The following is an 18,430-nucleotide window of genomic DNA, read 5'->3' on the forward strand; positions in this document are numbered from 1 at the left end:
TATAATTATTAATTTATATTATTGTTGGGATCATATATTTACAAAGGATTTTCAAATTATTAATTTTATTTTTTCGTCAAAAAATAATTATTATTTTATTATATTATTGAATTGTGTCCAAAATTACACTAACCCCAACTTAGGATCGAAAAATTTTATTAATCTACAGAGAGTATTAATTTACCATGTATTAATATTAATTTACCATGTATTAATATTAATTTATAGAGGTTTTAATTGTCTCTAGTTAAAGTCACATTATTATGATAGTTTACTCAATTTAAATGAAAGAGAAAATGCATGCGATGATTATAAATCAAATTCATAAAAAAAAAAAAGGACTGGTTTCTTCGACAAGGATCATAAGAAATCTTCAAAAATAAGAAAGAGGGTATGATCCTTAAAAATCATACCTTTATTATTACAAAGAAAATAAAAAGTCTTTTTATTATTATTCATAAATTAATTAAGAAGCCACTTTATGGTTGGACAGCAGCAGCAGCATCTCCACTGGTTTCTCCTTGAGTTTGCTTAGCACGATCATAACGAGACACCCATTTGGTTAACACGAACTCAGCTCTCCTCCATGGTGGCATTGACAGCCCTTTCTTCTTCAAGCTCTTCTTTGCAGCATCAGACACAAATACCACAAGCTTCTTCAACCTATCCACTTGTCCAACATAGACGTAAGGCAGTGTCTTGGATATCGAATTGTAAGTCTTACTCGGTCGAGCTATCTCAAACTTGGACTGGAAGTCAATGTCGATCAAAACTCTTTGATCTCCAATCATAACATCCAAATACTCATACTCCCCTGTTTTACCACACAAATCAAGTGTTATTACTTTAACGATTTTGCATCTTTGTCAAAAGAATAGATCAAATGAAGAAAACATACCAGCAGGAACAGGACACCATCTCGATTTCGATTTCTCCCAGCGAGATTTGCAAACTACTGCATCATAGCCTAAAGCCACCAATTCATCAGCAACATCTCTCAACCTCGAGTCCTTACACTTATCTTCTTTCTCAACAAGCTCTGTTGCTTTAGTCTCCAGATCACTCTCGGTGACATTAGCACAAAGTAACAGACTCTACAAAAACATTGTCAAAAAAAAAAAAAAAACTCTGTTTTAACATCAGATTTCAAACATCAAACATGAGAGATATCATAAAATCATTCATACCTTGAGGCTTCGAAGAACTCCGTTGGAAGAAGAAGACTCTTCGTCTTCGTCGGAGCTATCGGTGCCACTTCCACTGAAGCAGTTGCAGTGGTTACGACCAATACAACGTGATTGTTTCTCACTGTCTGGATCCTCCATGTAGTTCTCAACCATCTTCCTCAAACAGACAGAGCCCGGTTCGAATTCTTCCGAGTTGCCTCTCGCAAGCGGTGAATCCACACCTGAGAAGCTCTTCAGACTGAACTGACGTTCAAAGAGTCGCTTCAGTCGAGATCTTGGCCCTTGTCTCATCGCAGGCGCCGGCTCTGGCTCCTTGGCTACACCGTTGACGTTGATAGGTTGGACTTTTGAACGGAAAGGCATTTTTTCTTGTTCTTTTCAAAATCGTTCAAAACGAAACCCTACGACGAAAAAAATTATTACTCACTCTTACGTCCAAAAATGTCAGATAAATAAAAAGAGATCAATCGTTCTTCGCTTCCAACAAGAAAAAAAAAGATGGAGGAGAGACAAAACTCAAAAATAAAAAATAAAAATAATTAGTTGAGAAAATACAAATGTTTATGATTGATTCATTTAAAGGTTTCACGACGAAGGTTTGAGAGGCATAAAATTAGAGAAAGAAAACACAAACAAAATAAGAGAGAGGAGAAGAAAAAGGTAAAAAGATCACTTGAATGGAGGGTTTATTTAGATACGGATTGATACTCGACGACACGAAAACGTCATGCTTTTAATGCCTTTTTGATTTTTGATTTTGTTTTGGTTTTAATTATATATAAGGATGTGTTTCACTATATAGATGATGGATGATGCATAGGAGGTCAAAATCTTTTGTAAGGGGAAGAAGATGTTTTGCTAAATTCTTAGGGGAAGAAGAAAGCAATGTTTGATGCTTCTTATATAGGAAATGGGAAATAAAAGACCCTTATCTATTTACCATATTGGCAAATAAGCAAGTCTCTATGGATTACGTGTTCGTTTCTTACTGGTGTATTATGCGTCACTAATACTGTTTTTGATGTAAACCGAGGGCGTAACGCCCTTGGTTTACATTCATAATGATATTTATTTATGAATAAAAAAAGAAAGATAAACAAAAAAAAATTTAAAGTTAAATCTAAATTACATTTTGCAAAAGCAATTTAATGTCCACGCGGTAACATTACTATTCAATCTAAAACAAGAAGTTTGATGTAAATCTTTTTTTTTACTAAAACATTTTATGTCAAGTTTACAGTTTTCATGAGACATACACAATCATATCTTTTTTTATACATTATTATTCAGAATTGCTATTATTTGACAATAATATTAATAATTCTAGTCAAACAAATTACTGAGTAAATTCTTTATATCGTAAGTGTCAGACGTATTACCTAAAAACTAAACAAGAAAAAAGGTCACAATCTTAATGCATTTATGATGAAAATGAACATATATCACAAAGGCTATTGCAAATCAACACGCGTCGATATTAACTTTTAAAATCATTAAAAATTCAAAGTAAATCTATTTGACTAAACAATTTATGCTAAGTTATAATTTATATGAAGTAATATATTTTTCTTTTACACTAAAAAACTAATTTTATACATCAAACATAAATGTTTTTATCAAAGAAAATTTGACTAAATTGTTTGAGTCGCAGATACCAAAAATAACAAAGAAATAAAATGAATGATAAATCTCAAGCTATTTATGATGGAAACTAGTATAAAATCACATAGAGCTCAACAACTAATTCATCACACAAAGAAAAAAAAATCTTAAACTTTCATCACAAAGCAAAATCATATAAAGGTATGTATAATCTTCTCTTCCTAGAGGCTTTCTAACTCAGTTTTTAAAATAAAACGAGGATTTTAAAGTCTTATAAGAAACGGGGGGGGCTTTTTAGCAAAACGTTGAAACATTTTAAGGCTCCAAAAGTAAAATTTTAACCGGGAAACGTAGGTTCCCCCCAAGATTTTCAAAAGATTTAAAAACTCCCACCAAACTTTTGATTTTAAAACTCCCATCCCATTCACTTTCAACCAGATTTCGTTTCTTTCGTCCTTTTTTTTTTTTTCTTCTTCTTTGCAATTCTCTCGTCGTCTCTCAGGTACTTTACTTCTCTCTTCCACAGATCTGTTTCTGTGTGTTTCTCACTCTCTTCGAGAAATTTTGGGTGGGATTACCGATTCTGTTCTTCGATTTCGTCTTCTTTTGACAGATCTGGTAGATTTAGGCGTAATACTCTTGTTTTTGTGATTTTTCTCTGAATTTTTTGGTTTGACTATGTATGGGGTCAGATCTAGAAGAAGGAAACAGCGAGGATGGCAGGGAAAGGAGGAAAAGGACTCGTAGCTGCGAAGACGATGGCTGGTAACAAGGACAAAGACAAGGACAACAAGAAGAAACCCATCTCTCGCTCTGCTCGTGCTGGTATTCAGGTCTATTCCCTCAAACCCTAATTTTGACCTTCTTTGACTTTTGATTCGATTCGTAATTTGTCAGTACGGTTCAGATCTTTTAGGACTTCTAGGGTTACTCAATTTTGTCTTGCTTTAGCTTAATGTCTTATGGTATGAGCAGTGAGCACAGACCCATCATAATGTTGCTGTTGTTGTTTTTGATAATATGACTCCAAAGGTTCTCTGAAGCTAATTATTGCTTCGGTTAATAGTATTAGCACAAACACTGATGCTGATTCTTTTGTTAATTTTCAGTTTCCAGTGGGTCGTATTCACAGGCAACTCAAAAACAGGGTTTCTGCACATGGGAGAGTTGGTGCAACCGCTGCTGTGTACACTGCTTCAATCCTTGAGTACCTGACTGCGGAGGTTCTTGAGTTGGCTGGAAACGCTAGCAAAGATCTGAAAGTGAAGAGGATAACTCCAAGGCATTTGCAGTTGGCTATTAGAGGAGATGAGGAGCTTGACACACTCATCAAAGGAACTATTGCTGGAGGAGGTGTCATCCCTCACATCCACAAGTCTCTCATCAACAAAACCACCAAAGAGTGATTTTGTTTCTTCTTCAGTCACTAAGAGAGAGAGATATTATTGTGATCTGCTAATTAGTAGCTTATGGTGTTTGTGTTTGTTTAGTCTTGGACTGCTTTTTTTCTTCTTCTCTTTTCTCTTTTCTCTCTTCTTAGTTCTTTGACTAGTGTTGATCTCTTCTCAGGTGTACATTAGTTAATTTGAACTTTTAGGTTTCTTTTGTTCAAGCAAATGCTGTCTTTGCATGCTCTTGTCATTTGCTTACTATGTTAAAAAAAAAAGTGAACTATTTTCAGTGCTTAACAACTGCAGAAATCGTTTACTCGCATGCTCTCTTAGGTATAAAACTTGGTATCAAACATCATCAGTCACATATTCCAAATTAGGCTCAAATACCCCAAACATAAGTCAAAACTCAAAACCATTCAGTTTCTGAAAAGAGTTCTTCATTCACTCACTCAGTAGTCAGTAGGGGTTAAGGCTTTGAGCACGTCAATTGCAAGCTTGAAGGTGTCTTCCATTAGTGAAAGCTGGTGAACGTTCTCTAGGTAATGTGGTCTCAAATGCCTCAACGAGTAATGCTACATCCTTCTTTCTTTCTACAGCGAGTTTGCTGACGTTATGTTGCAGAGCATAATCAGTCATCCACTCCTCTGTGTTCTTCATCTCATCCATGTCCTCATGCTTGAGTTCCACTGTTTCACTGCTCGGCTCTGCGGTAACTGAAAGGTAACTGGGTTCTCTTGGGTTGAGTTCCTCCCTCCAAGTCTCAGTGCACTCTTCTCGGTTGTAGGGTTTTTGCACAAGGGTTAACAGAGTTTCCTCTGGTTTCGACACAAGTTCAATCCGCTCTTCCACTTTCTCTTCGTCTACCTCCTTACAATCTTCAGCTTTCTTGGAGTTTAGCTTCTCATCAAGAGCATTCCCTAGGATGATGTCGTCTTGTATAATCGACTGTTTGAATAAAAGAATGTTTTTAGACTTATCCGAGAAACCACTCTCTTCATTCTTTTGATCCCCTCCTGCAAAGTTTCCAATCATCATCATACCAATGTTTTCATCACCTGATTCAATGCCTTCACCATCTAGTAAGCTCACCATCTCTGTACGCTCAGATTCTAAACCTTCAGCCTTTCCCCATTCCATGTCCATGTTATCCTCAGGCTCAAAATCGATTACTTGGATATCAACAACATCTCGAGTGCTTCCATTTTCTTTCTTCCCATCAACATAGATATCTACACAACCATCATCACCACTCATCTTCACATTTGCATGGGACTTCATGGAACGTCTTCTTGCGGATATAAAGTTTTTAAGAGGTGGGAATTGGTCGTGAAGATGCGCGTTGAGTGAGCAATACGTATAAGGACAGACTTTCAATTCATTAGGAGAAGCAAGCATCGTATCCTCTGTGAACTTTGAGTTTCTAAGAAACGAAGAACAAGTTGCTCTATCATAACAACGACCAATCCTACAACTTCTCTTGAAACTCAGAACCTTTTTCAAACTACTACTACTACTACTACTACTACTACTACTCTGTTTCTTGTTTCCGGAGCAAGAAATATCAAGTTTCTTACCGGTCTGGCTCTTCTTGTCCGAACCAGCTTGAACACCTTGTCTCTGTCTCCTAGCCTCTGAACTACTCGTTCCCTTCATATAATTAGGTGACCCACTCTGTTTCTTATTTCCGGAGCAAGAAATATCAAGTTTCTTACCGCTATGGCTCTTCTTGTCAGAACCAACTTGAACATCTTGGCTCTTTCTCCTAGCCTCTGAACTACTCGTTCCCTTCATATCATTAGGTGACCCGCCTGTGACTTTAGCAACGATATGCTTCTCGGCCGGTGTCATTGGTTGAGGAAGCATACTAGGTCTACATCTCTTTATCATCTCCAGTCCAAGGCTCCTCTCTAACCGATCTTGAGCAGCCTTCCTTGATCTTTCCAAGGCAAACCTGTGAGATGCTCTCTTCTCTTCTATATATGTTTTCGAAGCTTTTTTACTTTCGTTCTCCTAATACGTTTCCGGCCGGTTTCGGTCTATAGATTGAAAGATTTGCAATTTCATGTTTTCCCTTTTATAGTCCCCACTTTCTGATTATTAATTATTGTTTCTAAATCAACATTTTTGTGTGTGTTCTCATATCATATAAACGTCTCCGCTAAATGAGCATAATGTTTTTTTGTTTTGTTTCATAGTACTTTATAAAGCTAAATCAAACATAATCTGTTGTTATTTAATCACTAGTTCAAATTATAAAATACAATTTGGTGTTATTAAATAGAAAGAATNAGCTTCTATGTTTTTGAAGCTTTTCTCCTAATACGTTACCGGTTTTGGTCTATATAAATTGAAAGATTTGCAATTTCATGCTTTCCCTTTTATAGTCCACTTTCTGATTATTAATTATTGTTTCTTAATCAACATTTTTTTTTTCTTGTTCTCATATAATATAACGTCTCCGCTAAATGAGCATAATGTTTTTTTTTCATAGAATTTTAAAAGAAGCTAAACCAAACATAATCTGTTGTTATTTAAATCAATAGTTCAAAACTTCAAATTATAAAATACAATTTGGTGTTATTAAATATGATATTTGTAAATCATGATTTAGAGATTTGAATTTTTGGTGTTATTCAATTAGTAAAGTTTCAAATGCTTGATTACATTTAATATTTACTGAAAACAACAAATAAATCTTTGTATATTGAAGAATCACTAAAAATTAATTTTAATGAAGTTTATAGGTTAAGGTATCAGAAACAAAATCTAAGATATAACACAAAAGTTTTAGAATCCACACACATAAAGTTTTATAAATGTTTTCAAATATAAAACTCTTTAGAAAATAGATAATTGAAGTTTCTTAAATCATCGATCGACTATGCTCTCCTAAATAAACAATGTAAAAGGGTTGGAGCCAAGAGGGAAACACAAATATTTTAGAACTTTTAACAACAACGTCAGAGTCGGCGCATCTAAGGGAGATGGTCGGCCAAAGACGGGCTCATTGCTCACACGCTCCTCTTCTTTTTTCGCAGTCATGCACAATCCAAAAAGATTTCAAACTTTTTAAAATATTTCATATTCAGTGTCCTTTTGTCGAGATTTCAATTTGAGTCTGTTATCACTATACTTTGTATTACACAAATTATTCCAAGCCTAAAAAAAACAAAAAAAAAAACCATAATTAATGACGACCATGCAGACAAGAACAAAACCACGATCAAGAACCATAACGGCGACTCTGCTGTTGAACCATAATGCTCCAAGTTTCTTTTCTTAGGCTTGTCTCTTCTCTTAATTAGGATCAGCCCTGGCCCAATAATATTTAGAGCCCTAGGGTTAAAAAAATATATTCATAGAGTAAGAAATATATTTTGAGAAAGAGAGGAGAGTGTTGGATTGCGATGAATTAAAAGTTTTTCTTTCAGAATTCCTAGGTAGGTCGAGTTGGAATGCTGTTTAAAGCCACGATCTTCGCTCTTAACCAATTAGTTAGAGACGGTAAAATGTTAAAAAGACAAGGCTGCTGGAGTGTGGAAAAAACTAAATTACGATGTTGTAGCTCATCCTCGAGAGACTATAAGCTAAGAGCGCAAAGATACTCCACGAGCTATGTATATATGTATATGTTAATACAAATTAACGTATGAAATTTGCTAAACAGAAACAAAAAAAATCAGTTGGTTTTGTTGCAATAATTCCAATTAAATTTGATTTTCTAATCAGATTCGTCATAAGTCATATTTTTTATTTTGTTTTTTTCGTTTGTTACTTAATTTGCTGGTGCTGAAGCGATCGAGTACAATTACTTCATTTTCATGTGCCCTTAGTTTGGCCATTCCTTTTTTTTTATTTGGATTCCTGCAGGTTAAGCAGAGGAAGATGTCGTCAAGTTGGTGAGGTAGGTGGCTCGAGAAATTGAAATTAACACGTGATTAATATTTTACTCTTCAATTGTTTGTAAATGCTTGATTAAATAGTGGACACGCAAATTCGTCTATTCGCGAACTAAACTACTATTTTTTTTTTTTTAAAAAGAACGAAATACAAATTGTTGGTTTATAATATTTTTTTTCTTTCACAAATCTATTTATTTGTGACAAGACAATATGCTTTTATTGGGTTCGATCAAAGATTATTATTCGAATTTTGAATGGTTGCAACGATAAATGGGTTTTTGTTCCATCATGGACTCCAAACAATAACACGATGATCATCTAACAAGCTGATATTCCAAATCCACTAGGTAAATTGCAGTTTTGTTTCTTTACAAACCTGTTACCTATGCTTCCCAAAAAATGTAACGGCAATAATTAGACTTGACAGTTGACACGACTAGTAGTAGTCTAGTACACACTACACAGCCACAACTAATAATAATATATACAAAATAAAAAAAATTAATAATTCAGTTGATTAATAATAGCTCCAAAAAAAGCTATGTACGTCTCCATAAATATAATATATAACCTTATCTCTTTCATTATTGAATATATAAAAGCACAATCAATATAATTATTTGAACTCATATATATACACACACATTTAGTTCTGTGTTCCGTGAAGAGAAAATTATGGGATCCATGGCTCAGAAATCGGTTTTGATGTTATGCGGAGAGTTCATGGAAGCCTACGAGACCATAGTACCTCTCTATGTTCTTCAAGCGTTTGGCGTTAACGTCCACTGCGTTTCCCCTGGTCGCAAAACTGGCGACAAGTGCATCATGGCCGCTCATGATCTTCTCGGCCTCGAGGCATTTCTCTAATCCTTCACCTCTTCTTCATTTTGGTTTTGCCCTTCCAATCGCTCTTTGCTTGATCAGTAAAAAAGGGATACAAAAATATATTATGCAAATTTGTTCCCGAAAATACTACACTTACACTTGCTATTAGTAATTGGAATTTTTTTTTTTTTTTTTTTTTTTTTTTTTTTTTTTTTTTTTTTNTTTATGGCAATCCCATAAATCAATAATTTTCTACTAAGATCTCCCACCAGATCGAGTAAGGGTAGACTACAAGTAATTCAAACTAGTACTTGAATCCTCACTACAGAGTAAGAATCTGATACGGGTTTGGGGTATATATATTTAGGATACTTTTGATAATTGGACATTGAGTAATTATATTAAATAATATATAAACGTTAAATTATCCAAAACATGCATTATGAGAATTGGGTGGTCTCAACGCAAATTGCATGGCCTACTCAATAGTAAAATAGTAACAGTTTGTGTTTTTTACCTTGTGACAGATATACACCGAGTTGGTGGTTGACCATCTCACAGTAAACGCGAACTTCGATGACGTCATCCCTGACCAATACGACGCAATTTACGTTCCCGGTGGACGTTTCACGGAACTTCTGAGCGCCGACGAGAAATGCGTGAGTCTTGTGGCTAGGTTCGCCGAACTCAAGAAGCTCATCTTCACGAGCTGCCACAGCCAGCTGTTTCTCGCGGCTGCGGGTCTGCTCACCGGTGGAATGAAGTGCACGGCGTTCGGAAGCATGAAGCCGTTGATCGAGCTCTCCGGCGGAGAGTGGTGGCAACAGCCCGGAATCCAGACCCTTTTTGACATCACTGATTGTGTCAAGGACGGCAATTTCATGTCTACTATGGGGTGGCCTACTCTGGCTCACAGTCTCAGAGTTTTGCTCGAATCACTTGGCTTCAAGATTTCTAGCTCCAAGGAGAATCATCAGCCTTCTTTGCTTTTCTTGATTGGGGTAAGCTCTTAGACTTTAATGTTCTCTCTTCAATTTTTTTTTTTTTTACTTCAAAAATAAATAAATTATATGTGATCTTGGTATATATACATGTAGGACTGTGTTGAAGACTACAGTATCAATGTACCATTTAAAGCGTTTCAAGCTTTAGGATGTAAAGTGGACGCAGTGACGCCAAACAAGAAGAGAGGTGAGAAATGTGCTACAATTGTTCACGACCTCGAGGACGGACGGCAACTTCCTACTGAGAAGTTTGGCCACAACTTCTATGTGACCATTGAGTGGGATGATGTCTCCGTGGATGATTACGACTGCATTGTGGTACCCGGAGGAAGATCGCCGGAGCTCTTGGTGATGAACCCCAAGGCCATCGATTTGGTCAGAACGTTTGTTGAGAAAGACAAGTTTGTTGCTGCCATTGGAATGGGAAATTGGCTACTTGCCGCGACAGGTGCTCTTAAGGTACGTAATATACACCGTTGATATTAGAGGTAGACAGATATCAACCAAACCAAATCAAAGATGATATTTGTATACCCGAGCAAAAATCTTTAAATTACTCTAAGATTAAAAAAAAATGTCAAGATAGGTTATTATCTCTTCACATTTAATTTGAATATACATGTTTGATATAACTCATCATACCAATAACCAATATAATTTCATGGCACCATTTTCTTTGGCTAGATTAAAACTTTCCAATTATAACTAATCTAATTTCATTGTTGTGTCATACTATTACATTGTACAGAAGAAAAGATGTGCAAGTAGTTATGGGACAAAGGTAGCTGTGAAGGTTGCTGGTGGTGAGATCGTGGAATCAGAACAGTGTGTGACTGACGACAAGCTAATCACAGCCGCAAAAACTTCCGATCTTCCTGCTTTTTTGTATGCGTTGTCGAGTGCACTTGGTCTTTCTGTTGTTTTCTAATATGTCAATGGTGTTTTAACGCCTAAAAATGTAACATAATGATGATCATATGCACATCACATTATTATGCATGCAATTGACACTTTATGTTGTACCATGGCTTGTATTTTCTAATTACTTCAATAAATCACTTAAAGAATATATAGTTGATTAGCAAATAGCAAAACCTGTCACCAAATAACAATTTGCTACATAGTAAAATGTTAGTGACTAATGAATTCTAAACAAACTAATTTTTGTTGTTATTCTAGTTTCACTAATGATATACACTGTATGTCACTAAAAATCGTATAGAAATAACAACATACTATAGTATAATAGTATAAAAACAACATATTGACGGATTAAATACGGAACTGTTCATGGATCAAAATAAGATAATGGTTTTTTGGTAGTTTAAATTGTAAATTGTAGTGAAAAAAAATTGTAAATTGTACATTGTAAATCGCATTTTTTTATAATTAATCACAGCATAAATTTCCTTACTTTTAAAGTTACAGGAAATTAAATTACCGAATTAGCAATTTTGGTTACGGTTAAAAACTTTTGGCTCATTAAAAAAAGAAAGCGAAGGAGAATATTCCGTTCGTCGGCGGCCGTCTTTCCCGCCCCCAAATCATACGATCTAAACCCTAAACGCTCGATTTCGTCACGATTTGCTTCAATCAACTTCACTACTCTGCTTCAATGGACTCTCACTCTTCCCATCTCAACGCGGCCAACCGTTCGCGCAGCTCTCAAACTCCTTCTCCTTCTCATTCAGCCTCCGCTTCAGTCTCTTCTTCTCTCCACAAGCGCAAGCTCGCCGCCACCACGGCGGCGAATGCAGCCGCATCTGAAGACCACGCTCCTCCTTCTACCTCTTTCCCTCCTTCCTCTTTCTCTGCCGATACTCGCGACGGTGCCTTGACTTCCAACGACGAACTCGAGAGCATCTCAGCTCGCGGCGCTGATACGGACTCAGACCCTGATGAGTCAGAGGATATCGTCGTGGACGATGATGAGGACGAATTTGCTCCCGATCAGGATCAGGACTCTTCCATGCGCACTTTCACGGCCGCTCGACTCGATTCCAATTCAGGAGTCAATGGTGGTTCGAGTCGCAACACTAAGCTGAAGACTGAGAGCTCCACTGTGAAGCTTGAGAGCTCTGATGGCGGAAAAGATGGTGGATCATCTGTGGTTGGGACTGGTGTGAGTGGAACCGTTGGAGGAAGCTCAATCTCAGGGCTGGTGCCCAAGGATGAGTCTGTTAAGGTACTGGCTGAGAATTTTCAGACTAGCGGAGCTTACATTGCGAGAGAAGAAGCTTTGAAGAGAGAGGTAGCTTATCACTGGATCCTATCTTTGAATTAATTAGAGAATCACCATTGACAAACTTGGTGATATCTTTCTTATAGGAGCAAGCAGGAAGACTCAAATTTGTTTGTTACTCAAATGATTGCATTGATGAGCATATGATGTGGTACCTTCCTACCCTCAATCGTCTCTCCTGTCAGAGAATTCTCAGCTTTTGTATCAGCTTTGAGTTTTTTTTTTCTGAATAGTTTGTTGAATGTTTTGCAGCTTGGTTGGGTTGAAGAACATCTTTGCAAGACAGTTGCCTAATATGCCCAAGGAGTACATTGTTCGTCTTCTGATGGACAGGTAAACATGCTAAACTAGAGTGAAATACCTAATGGTAAATTCTATATCAAACAATGGCTAATGGTAAGCATTCTAATATCTGTAACTTATGCTATTTTCTCAGGAAACATAAGTCTGTTATGGTCCTAAGAGGAACTCTAGTTGTAGGTGGTATCACGTATCGTCCATATCACAGGTAAGGTCTATTTCGTTTAACTTGTCCCATCTTTTTTACCCCAAGAATATTCTACTAGTGATGACTTTCTCCAAAATGTATAGTTATACGCTTATACATCTAGTTTTTTTTACTCTTTACTTTAAGACTGAAAGAAAGTATAATGACTTGGTATCTTATATTATCATCAAGCACATGTTTCTTCTCAAATAGAATAATATGTTAGTCTCATGTCATAAATCTTGACATGCTTATTAACTACACGTTTTCCTGCGCATCAGTCAGAAGTTTGGGGAGATAGCATTTTGTGCAATCACAGCAGATGAACAAGTAAAAGGGTACGGTACCAGACTGATGAACCACTTGAAACAACATGCACGTGATGTTGATGGATTAACGCATTTTCTTACTTATGCGGACAACAATGCTGTTGGTTATTTTGTCAAGCAGGTTGGTGTATTTCGTTGATTGTGCAGTTTCTTGCTCTATATTTAATCTGACAACAAATTTCAACCAACTGTTAGTACATATCAGAAAAGGAACTGAACTGTATTTTGCATGCAATGTTTTATATATGTTATTGTAGCAATAAGCATATAGGTTGCCTGAATTGTGCCTGGATATATACCTCAATGTTTCTCTTCAGAAAGTTCCGTTTCTACACTATTCTATCAAGTCTACTTTCTGGGATACTAACTGTAATTTTGATATTTTAATAGTCGTTCACTAAGTTGATCTTTTAAGTCTATTATCTTGTGCAGGGTTTTACTAAAGAGATTTACTTGGAGAAAGATGTATGGCATGGGTATGAAAACTATGCTCTTAAGTTCAAACTGCTCATTACCGTACTTTACTTGTGTGCTTTATATGTTTGATGTCTGACTGAAATATTTGTGGGCTCAATCAAGCTCACAAACCTTAGAGTAAAAGCATTATATTTCCTAGCTGATCATGCTACCAGAGAGTTTTCCAGAATTTGGCTTATCATTCTCCTCTACATCTTTGAACTTACTCTTGCAAATAAAAAAAGCTTGGTATTTTCCTAGGTTCATTAAAGATTATGATGGTGGCCTCCTAATGGAATGCAAAATTGATCCAAAGCTTCCATATACGGATCTGTCAAGCATGATACGCCAGCAAAGAAAGGTAAGCCATTGCGATTATTTTGTATATGGTAAAAAAATTCATGGGCCTTCAGGTTCAGCTATACCCAAAGTATCTGTAAATTTATACTCTAACTTTGTGGCTGATTCTGAAGAATTCAAAAACAGAAGCAATACAACTTTAGGACTTGATTATTGACAGTTCCTCTCCTCTATCGAGAAGTAATTAATTAATGGAAGTTCCTGTCTTCCTCTATGAGACCAAGAACCAAACTACCCTCCCAAAAGCTATCTTCTTAGTCTTCTAGACTAAGAGAGCATGGCAACCTACCACTAAAACACCCACACAGCTTAAAAGTAATTACTAAACAAGTAAACATAGGTTACATTACTGTCTAATTAATTTATGAAGACCTTTGCTAATTGGACCCTCGCGACCATTATACGTATCAGATTCTGATCCCCGTTGTACTTTTTGTTATATCAGGCAATTGATGAAAGGATAAGAGAGTTATCAAACTGTCAGAATGTGTATCCAAAAATTGAGTTTCTAAAGGTAAGCATCAATCGTTTTGTGTGAATTTAATTACTATGTATGTCACAGCGAAAACCCCATGTTTTCGGTAGTATAATAAACAAGATGATTTTTACAGAATGAAGCTGGAATTCCTCGAAAGATTATCAAAGTTGAGGAAATACGTGGCTTAAGTAAGTCATTATTCTACTCCCTGTATTGTTGCAGTTTGTTACTCAAGAAATAGATTTATCTCCCTTGAACAATATTCCAGTCATCTTAAAAATAACGTTGTGCTAGAGGCTCCATGAGATCAAGTTGATATATGCATGTGCTAAGATTCCTGCATTGGTTAGCTATGGGCTTAGGGTTTATCTGTAATACTTATAGTGGCTTTAAACAAATCGATTCATCTCCCTTTGTAATTATAGTTTGATTCATACGGGAAGTACGGTAAAATATTGCAGGGGAAGCTGGTTGGACCCCAGATCAGTGGGGGCACACTCGTTTCAAGTTATTCAACTGTTCTGCAGATATGGTGACAAATCAAAAACAGTTGAATGCACTTATGCGCGCACTTTTGAAGGTTGTGATAAGTTTCTGTCTTTCAGTGCATTGTTATTAAAATTATGATGCCCTCTTACATATTATGTTACTCTAGTTTGACAAGCTGTTGTTAATTGCAACAGACAATGCAAGACCATGCTGATGCTTGGCCTTTCAAAGAACCAGTTGATTCTCGCGATGTCCCTGATTACTATGACATCATTAAAGATCCCATTGGTAAGAAGATATATATATATATATATATATATATATATATAATATATCCATATTCGCTATTTAGTATCCAGAATTTGTCCTCTTTTTAAGTAAAAAATGGTTTCAGTTTGGTTAACCAAAAAATGGTAACATAGATCTGAAGGTAATTGCAAAGAGGGTAGAGTCGGAACAGTATTACGTGACACTCGATATGTTTGTTGCTGATGCGAGACGGATGTTTAACAATTGTAGAACTTACAACTCCCCTGATACCATTTATTACAAATGTGCAACCAGGTAAGATGTCTTTTCTTTCATTTCAACTCATCTCTTCTCTTCTCTTCTTATTCGGGTAATTTAATTATTTTTTTTTTCTCTTAAAAAGGTTGGAAACACACTTCCATAGCAAAGTACAAGCAGGTCTCCAGTCTGGTGCTAAATCTCAATAGAAGGTGGCAAAGTGAAAAAAAAAAGACAATTTCTTAGACAATTTTATTGGGAGGTAGGGAAGCAACCTCCCAATATTCAAGTATATTGTTAAGTTAATGTATGTTGTATATTAATTTGCATACGAATCTTTTAGGAATACAAATCTTCTCGCCAAGTTTCTCATACTTCCAATCATTTGTCCTTTTTCTCTCCTTATGCATATGACATTGTTGCCATCTAACATATTTAATCGTAGAATTCCAAAATAAACCAGAGCTTAAACCGAAAACAACAATCCTATGTGGCTTCATACTATACTGGCTCACACTAGAATTTGTCCAAATCGCACATAAGTTTTGCCAGACATTGTGGATTGCTAACTTTTGTTTAAACGGTTATGGTTGCCTCCAAAATTATGTGCAGATGTCTACAACTCTGACATTTCAACTTCGATTGTGTTAGAAACGATAGCTTTTTGACTACGAAACACAGGTGTGGATTCTCAATTTGTCCAATCATATATAATATATTAAGAGTTTACACAGAATCACACAGTAAGAAACAAAAATACAGACAATAGTTACCTCAAAATCACAAAACCAATGACTCTTGTTATGGCTAATGCTTGTGATTCCAATGGGGTAGGGTTTCATACAGATTAGAAGAATCAGGAGCAAATGGATTCTGCATGCCTTCACGATCTACCTGTTCCGGCATGAAATTCGCCGTCTCTACTCTCTGATTTGGTGCTAAACCGGCACTGGTGGTGGTGCTTCGGACTGCTGGTTTCAAAATGTGGTTAGAGTTTGGCGGGATTCTAGTGGGAGCGCTCGGAGTGTTGTTGAATGGTATGCCCATGTTTGGTCTTGCCCAATGCAAAGGGTTCACTCCCGTCACTCTTTTCACAGTTTCCTCTGCCATCTTAACCTGCACAAGTATTTATCAATGCGATGGGATAAACTCAGTTAATAAATAAGAAGATTAGATCATAATCGTGGGTGTTGTAAGATCTTAAAACTCTTGGAGTACCACAACAAGAACGGAACCTATATACCTTTGTTCTCAAAGTTTCGATATCAGCTCTTAAGATTCTGTTGTCAACAGCAGCTGCATCATACTTATGATTCATGTCACTAAGACGAGTAAGTAAAGTTGAATGCTCAGCTCTTAATTGGCCTACCTAGAAATGATAAAAACTTTTCCTATAAATCCCTGGAAGACAGCTGAAAAACAAGAAAGAATCGAGAAATGTTCAGTGAACAACTAATTAAAGAAGGAACCTGTGTATCAAATTCATTCATTTGTTCTTGCTTTCTTCTCCTGGAGCGCCTAGCGGATTCTCGGTTTGAGAGCATCCTGAGTAATTACAAAATAATGAATCATGATGACCTTAGATATACCTGGAGCCTGATTTTGTCTAAATGACTATTTATTCCACTTTCAGATGTACATGTACAAAAAGATTTTCCTAACAACAACAGTTAAAACATAAAACTAACTGAAACATTCCCCTTCTAAAAAGACTTCAGTTCTTGGTTTCTCTTTAAAGAGAAGTAGAAAATCTCAACTGCAAAGTGTTCCCCCACAAAACGTTCAAAGTCAAAAGTATATCTTTAAGATAACAAAGATCAAGATCTGTACCTCCTAGCACGCTTCACATCAGTAGGATCTCCATTATCAGCATCTCCATCAAGATCATCGTCATCAGAATCATCTCGTGATGAAATACTGGTAGTTTGTCTAGCTGGAACATCTGGTTTCTTCTGCGTGCTAGTTGATGAAGAAAATTTAACAGACGAAGCACCAGGTGAGGTTTGTGCCACAGTAGAGCCTAGAACAGTAAAACAATAATCCCATTATCAACCAACCGAAGAACAACTCGTATCAAAGGTATATATCGCAAGTGAGTAATATAGGAAGCTATGTAGTAGAATGCACTATGAAGTATGAAGTGTCAAAAGATCTCAGATCTCATCTAAACGCATACAAAAGCAGGAATCCATTTTGAGAGTCAAAAACCAAAACAAAGCAACGATACGTAACCTTGAGCTTGCTTTTGATTGCTAGCTGAAGCACTCGAATCTTCCGGTTTCACAGTTCCCACCTACAAAAATTCAAATGAAATCAAATCAACACTACAACCTCAATTTCTTCGTGTGAACACATATAAGAAGGAAATGGATCTAAAAGACGTACACGACGAGCAACAGCAGCACAAGCAAGCTCGAGCTTGCTCTTAAGAATCGCGTGATACTGATTAGGATCAACACCACCACCAGCTGAAGAATCCAACGGATCAGACGACGGAGCACGATTACGATTCCCTTGATCATCCGAAGGAAGGCGATGATGATGACTCTGCGGTTTCTGAATCTCGACGACGTCTTCGGTTTCGTCAACGGTTTCTTCAACTCTCGAAAGAGATTGAACCGGTGGAGGTGATCTCTCGGTTGCGTTTGTCGTAGCGCTCGAATCGGAACCGGACAACTCATTGAGAAGCCTGTGGAACGCCCACTCCGATTGACTTCGAGTCATCCCATCCGCCATGTTATGTGACGGTGTCGGAGCCGGGGTTGATCCCGGTGACGGCGCTGGAGGGGGAACAGGCCAGAAGGATTCGGTCAAATCATCGACAGAGAAGACGATGTGCATCGCTTACCCAATCGCCTCAGATTCCTTAATTTTTCTCTCTCTCTCTCTCTCTAGATTTTTTTCTGTCTTTTTCTCTCTCTTCTCTCTCTGTGTGTTGTCTTACGTGGAGCCGCCATTTTTGGTTAGAATACTTGACACGTTTCTCTATTGTATTGGATTAGTACTAAACCTAACATTTTCTTTGACTGTTAATTTAATTTAAAACGGCAAAAAGAAAAAAAAAAAAAAAAGTATTCGTCAGAAAAAGGTAAAAAGCATTTAAATTTACTTTTAGATGGTCTTGGTCTGACCACGCAATGGATGGGACAAGGATGAGTTCATGGAAAT

The 18,430-nt window shown here is 36.6% G+C and overlaps 6 protein-coding genes across 9 annotated transcripts; 3 read left to right on the top strand and 3 right to left on the bottom strand.

Moving 5' to 3' along the window:
• Positions 307 to 2,045, bottom strand: LOC104712060. Of its 2 annotated transcripts, none has more exons than XM_010428860.2 (4): positions 1,861 to 2,045; positions 1,188 to 1,588; positions 899 to 1,094; positions 307 to 814 (listed from the first exon to the last, which is right to left on the bottom strand). In XM_010428860.2, the coding sequence occupies exons 2-4, from the start codon at positions 1,548 to 1,550 to the stop codon at positions 480 to 482; spliced, it is 894 nt and encodes a 297-aa protein (XP_010427162.1). In that variant the 5' UTR covers positions 1,551 to 1,588; positions 1,861 to 2,045; the 3' UTR covers positions 307 to 479. The 2 variants fall into 2 exon arrangements, with proteins under 2 accessions (XP_010427162.1, XP_010427163.1); XM_010428861.2 differs by lacking the exon at positions 1,861 to 2,045 and adding an exon at positions 1,743 to 1,834.
• Positions 2,946 to 4,477, top strand: LOC104712061 (histone H2A variant 1-like). Of its 3 annotated transcripts, none has more exons than XM_010428864.2 (3): positions 2,946 to 2,990; positions 3,482 to 3,622; positions 3,899 to 4,477. In XM_010428864.2, exons 2-3 carry the CDS (start codon positions 3,506 to 3,508, stop codon positions 4,193 to 4,195), a joined length of 414 nt encoding a protein of 137 aa, XP_010427166.1. In that variant the 5' UTR covers positions 2,946 to 2,990; positions 3,482 to 3,505; the 3' UTR covers positions 4,196 to 4,477. The 3 variants fall into 3 exon arrangements, with proteins under 3 accessions (XP_010427166.1, XP_010427164.1, XP_010427165.1); XM_010428862.2 differs by lacking the exon at positions 2,946 to 2,990 and adding an exon at positions 3,190 to 3,291; XM_010428863.2 differs by lacking the exon at positions 2,946 to 2,990 and adding an exon at positions 3,272 to 3,357.
• LOC104715667 lies at positions 4,667 to 6,143 on the bottom strand. The gene is made up of 2 exons (XM_010433058.2): positions 5,850 to 6,143; positions 4,667 to 5,693 (listed from the first exon to the last, which is right to left on the bottom strand). The coding sequence occupies exons 1-2, from the start codon at positions 6,068 to 6,070 to the stop codon at positions 4,667 to 4,669; spliced, it is 1,248 nt and encodes a 415-aa protein (XP_010431360.1). The 5' UTR covers positions 6,071 to 6,143.
• LOC104712063 (DJ-1 protein homolog F) lies at positions 8,685 to 10,981 on the top strand. The gene is made up of 4 exons (XM_010428865.2): positions 8,685 to 8,940; positions 9,438 to 9,911; positions 10,008 to 10,373; positions 10,663 to 10,981. Exons 1-4 carry the CDS (start codon positions 8,761 to 8,763, stop codon positions 10,840 to 10,842), a joined length of 1,200 nt encoding a protein of 399 aa, XP_010427167.1. The 5' UTR covers positions 8,685 to 8,760; the 3' UTR covers positions 10,843 to 10,981.
• LOC104712064 (histone acetyltransferase GCN5) lies at positions 11,404 to 15,646 on the top strand. Its single transcript, XM_010428866.2, has 13 exons — positions 11,404 to 12,165; positions 12,243 to 12,307; positions 12,409 to 12,489; positions 12,593 to 12,664; positions 12,925 to 13,093; positions 13,405 to 13,448; positions 13,690 to 13,789; positions 14,234 to 14,302; positions 14,400 to 14,454; positions 14,728 to 14,846; positions 14,950 to 15,043; positions 15,178 to 15,319; positions 15,408 to 15,646. Exons 1-13 carry the CDS (start codon positions 11,530 to 11,532, stop codon positions 15,469 to 15,471), a joined length of 1,710 nt encoding a protein of 569 aa, XP_010427168.1. The 5' UTR covers positions 11,404 to 11,529; the 3' UTR covers positions 15,472 to 15,646.
• Positions 15,947 to 18,199, bottom strand: LOC104712065 (basic leucine zipper 25). The gene is made up of 6 exons (XM_010428867.2): positions 17,648 to 18,199; positions 17,495 to 17,555; positions 17,093 to 17,282; positions 16,732 to 16,807; positions 16,506 to 16,631; positions 15,947 to 16,378 (listed from the first exon to the last, which is right to left on the bottom strand). Exons 1-6 carry the CDS (start codon positions 18,101 to 18,103, stop codon positions 16,070 to 16,072), a joined length of 1,218 nt encoding a protein of 405 aa, XP_010427169.1. The 5' UTR covers positions 18,104 to 18,199; the 3' UTR covers positions 15,947 to 16,069.

Source organism: Camelina sativa, chromosome 9 (genome assembly GCF_000633955.1).
Source record: "Camelina sativa cultivar DH55 chromosome 9, Cs, whole genome shotgun sequence".
NCBI lineage: Eukaryota > Viridiplantae > Streptophyta > Magnoliopsida > Brassicales > Brassicaceae > Camelina > Camelina sativa.

Bases quoted from the DNA above. Each gene is read 5' to 3' on its own strand.
- LOC104712060 (XM_010428860.2), bottom strand. From the start codon at position 1,550: ATGCCTTTCCGTTCAAAAGTCCAACCTATCAACGTCAACGGTGTAGCC. The intron at 1,095-1,187 runs GTATGAATGATT...ATGTTTTTGTAG, and splicing joins GAGTTCTTCGAAGCCTCAAG to AGTCTGTTACTTTGTGCTAA. The intron at 815-898 runs GTATGTTTTCTT...GTGGTAAAACAG, and splicing joins ATGGTGTCCTGTTCCTGCTG to GGGAGTATGAGTATTTGGAT.
- LOC104712061 (XM_010428864.2), top strand. From the start codon at position 3,506: ATGGCAGGGAAAGGAGGAAAAGGACTCGTAGCTGCGAAGACGATGGCT. The intron at 3,623-3,898 runs GTCTATTCCCTC...GTTAATTTTCAG, and splicing joins CTGCTCGTGCTGGTATTCAG to TTTCCAGTGGGTCGTATTCA.
- LOC104715667 (XM_010433058.2), bottom strand. From the start codon at position 6,070: ATGATAAAGAGATGTAGACCTAGTATGCTTCCTCAACCAATGACACCG. The intron at 5,694-5,849 runs GTCACCTAATTA...TAGTAGTAGTAG, and splicing joins GGAAATAAGAAACAGAGTGG to TAGTAGTAGTTTGAAAAAGG.
- LOC104712063 (XM_010428865.2), top strand. From the start codon at position 8,761: ATGGGATCCATGGCTCAGAAATCGGTTTTGATGTTATGCGGAGAGTTC. The intron at 9,912-10,007 runs GTAAGCTCTTAG...ATATACATGTAG, and splicing joins CTTTGCTTTTCTTGATTGGG to GACTGTGTTGAAGACTACAG. The intron at 10,374-10,662 runs GTACGTAATATA...TACATTGTACAG, and splicing joins CCGCGACAGGTGCTCTTAAG to AAGAAAAGATGTGCAAGTAG.
- LOC104712064 (XM_010428866.2), top strand. From the start codon at position 11,530: ATGGACTCTCACTCTTCCCATCTCAACGCGGCCAACCGTTCGCGCAGC. The intron at 12,308-12,408 runs GTACCTTCCTAC...AATGTTTTGCAG, and splicing joins ATTGATGAGCATATGATGTG to CTTGGTTGGGTTGAAGAACA. The intron at 13,449-13,689 runs GTATGAAAACTA...GTATTTTCCTAG, and splicing joins GAGAAAGATGTATGGCATGG to GTTCATTAAAGATTATGATG.
- LOC104712065 (XM_010428867.2), bottom strand. From the start codon at position 18,103: ATGCACATCGTCTTCTCTGTCGATGATTTGACCGAATCCTTCTGGCCT. The intron at 16,632-16,731 runs GTTCCTTCTTTA...TATCATTTCTAG, and splicing joins TGAATGAATTTGATACACAG to GTAGGCCAATTAAGAGCTGA. The intron at 16,379-16,505 runs GTATATAGGTTC...ATACTTGTGCAG, and splicing joins TCGAAACTTTGAGAACAAAG to GTTAAGATGGCAGAGGAAAC.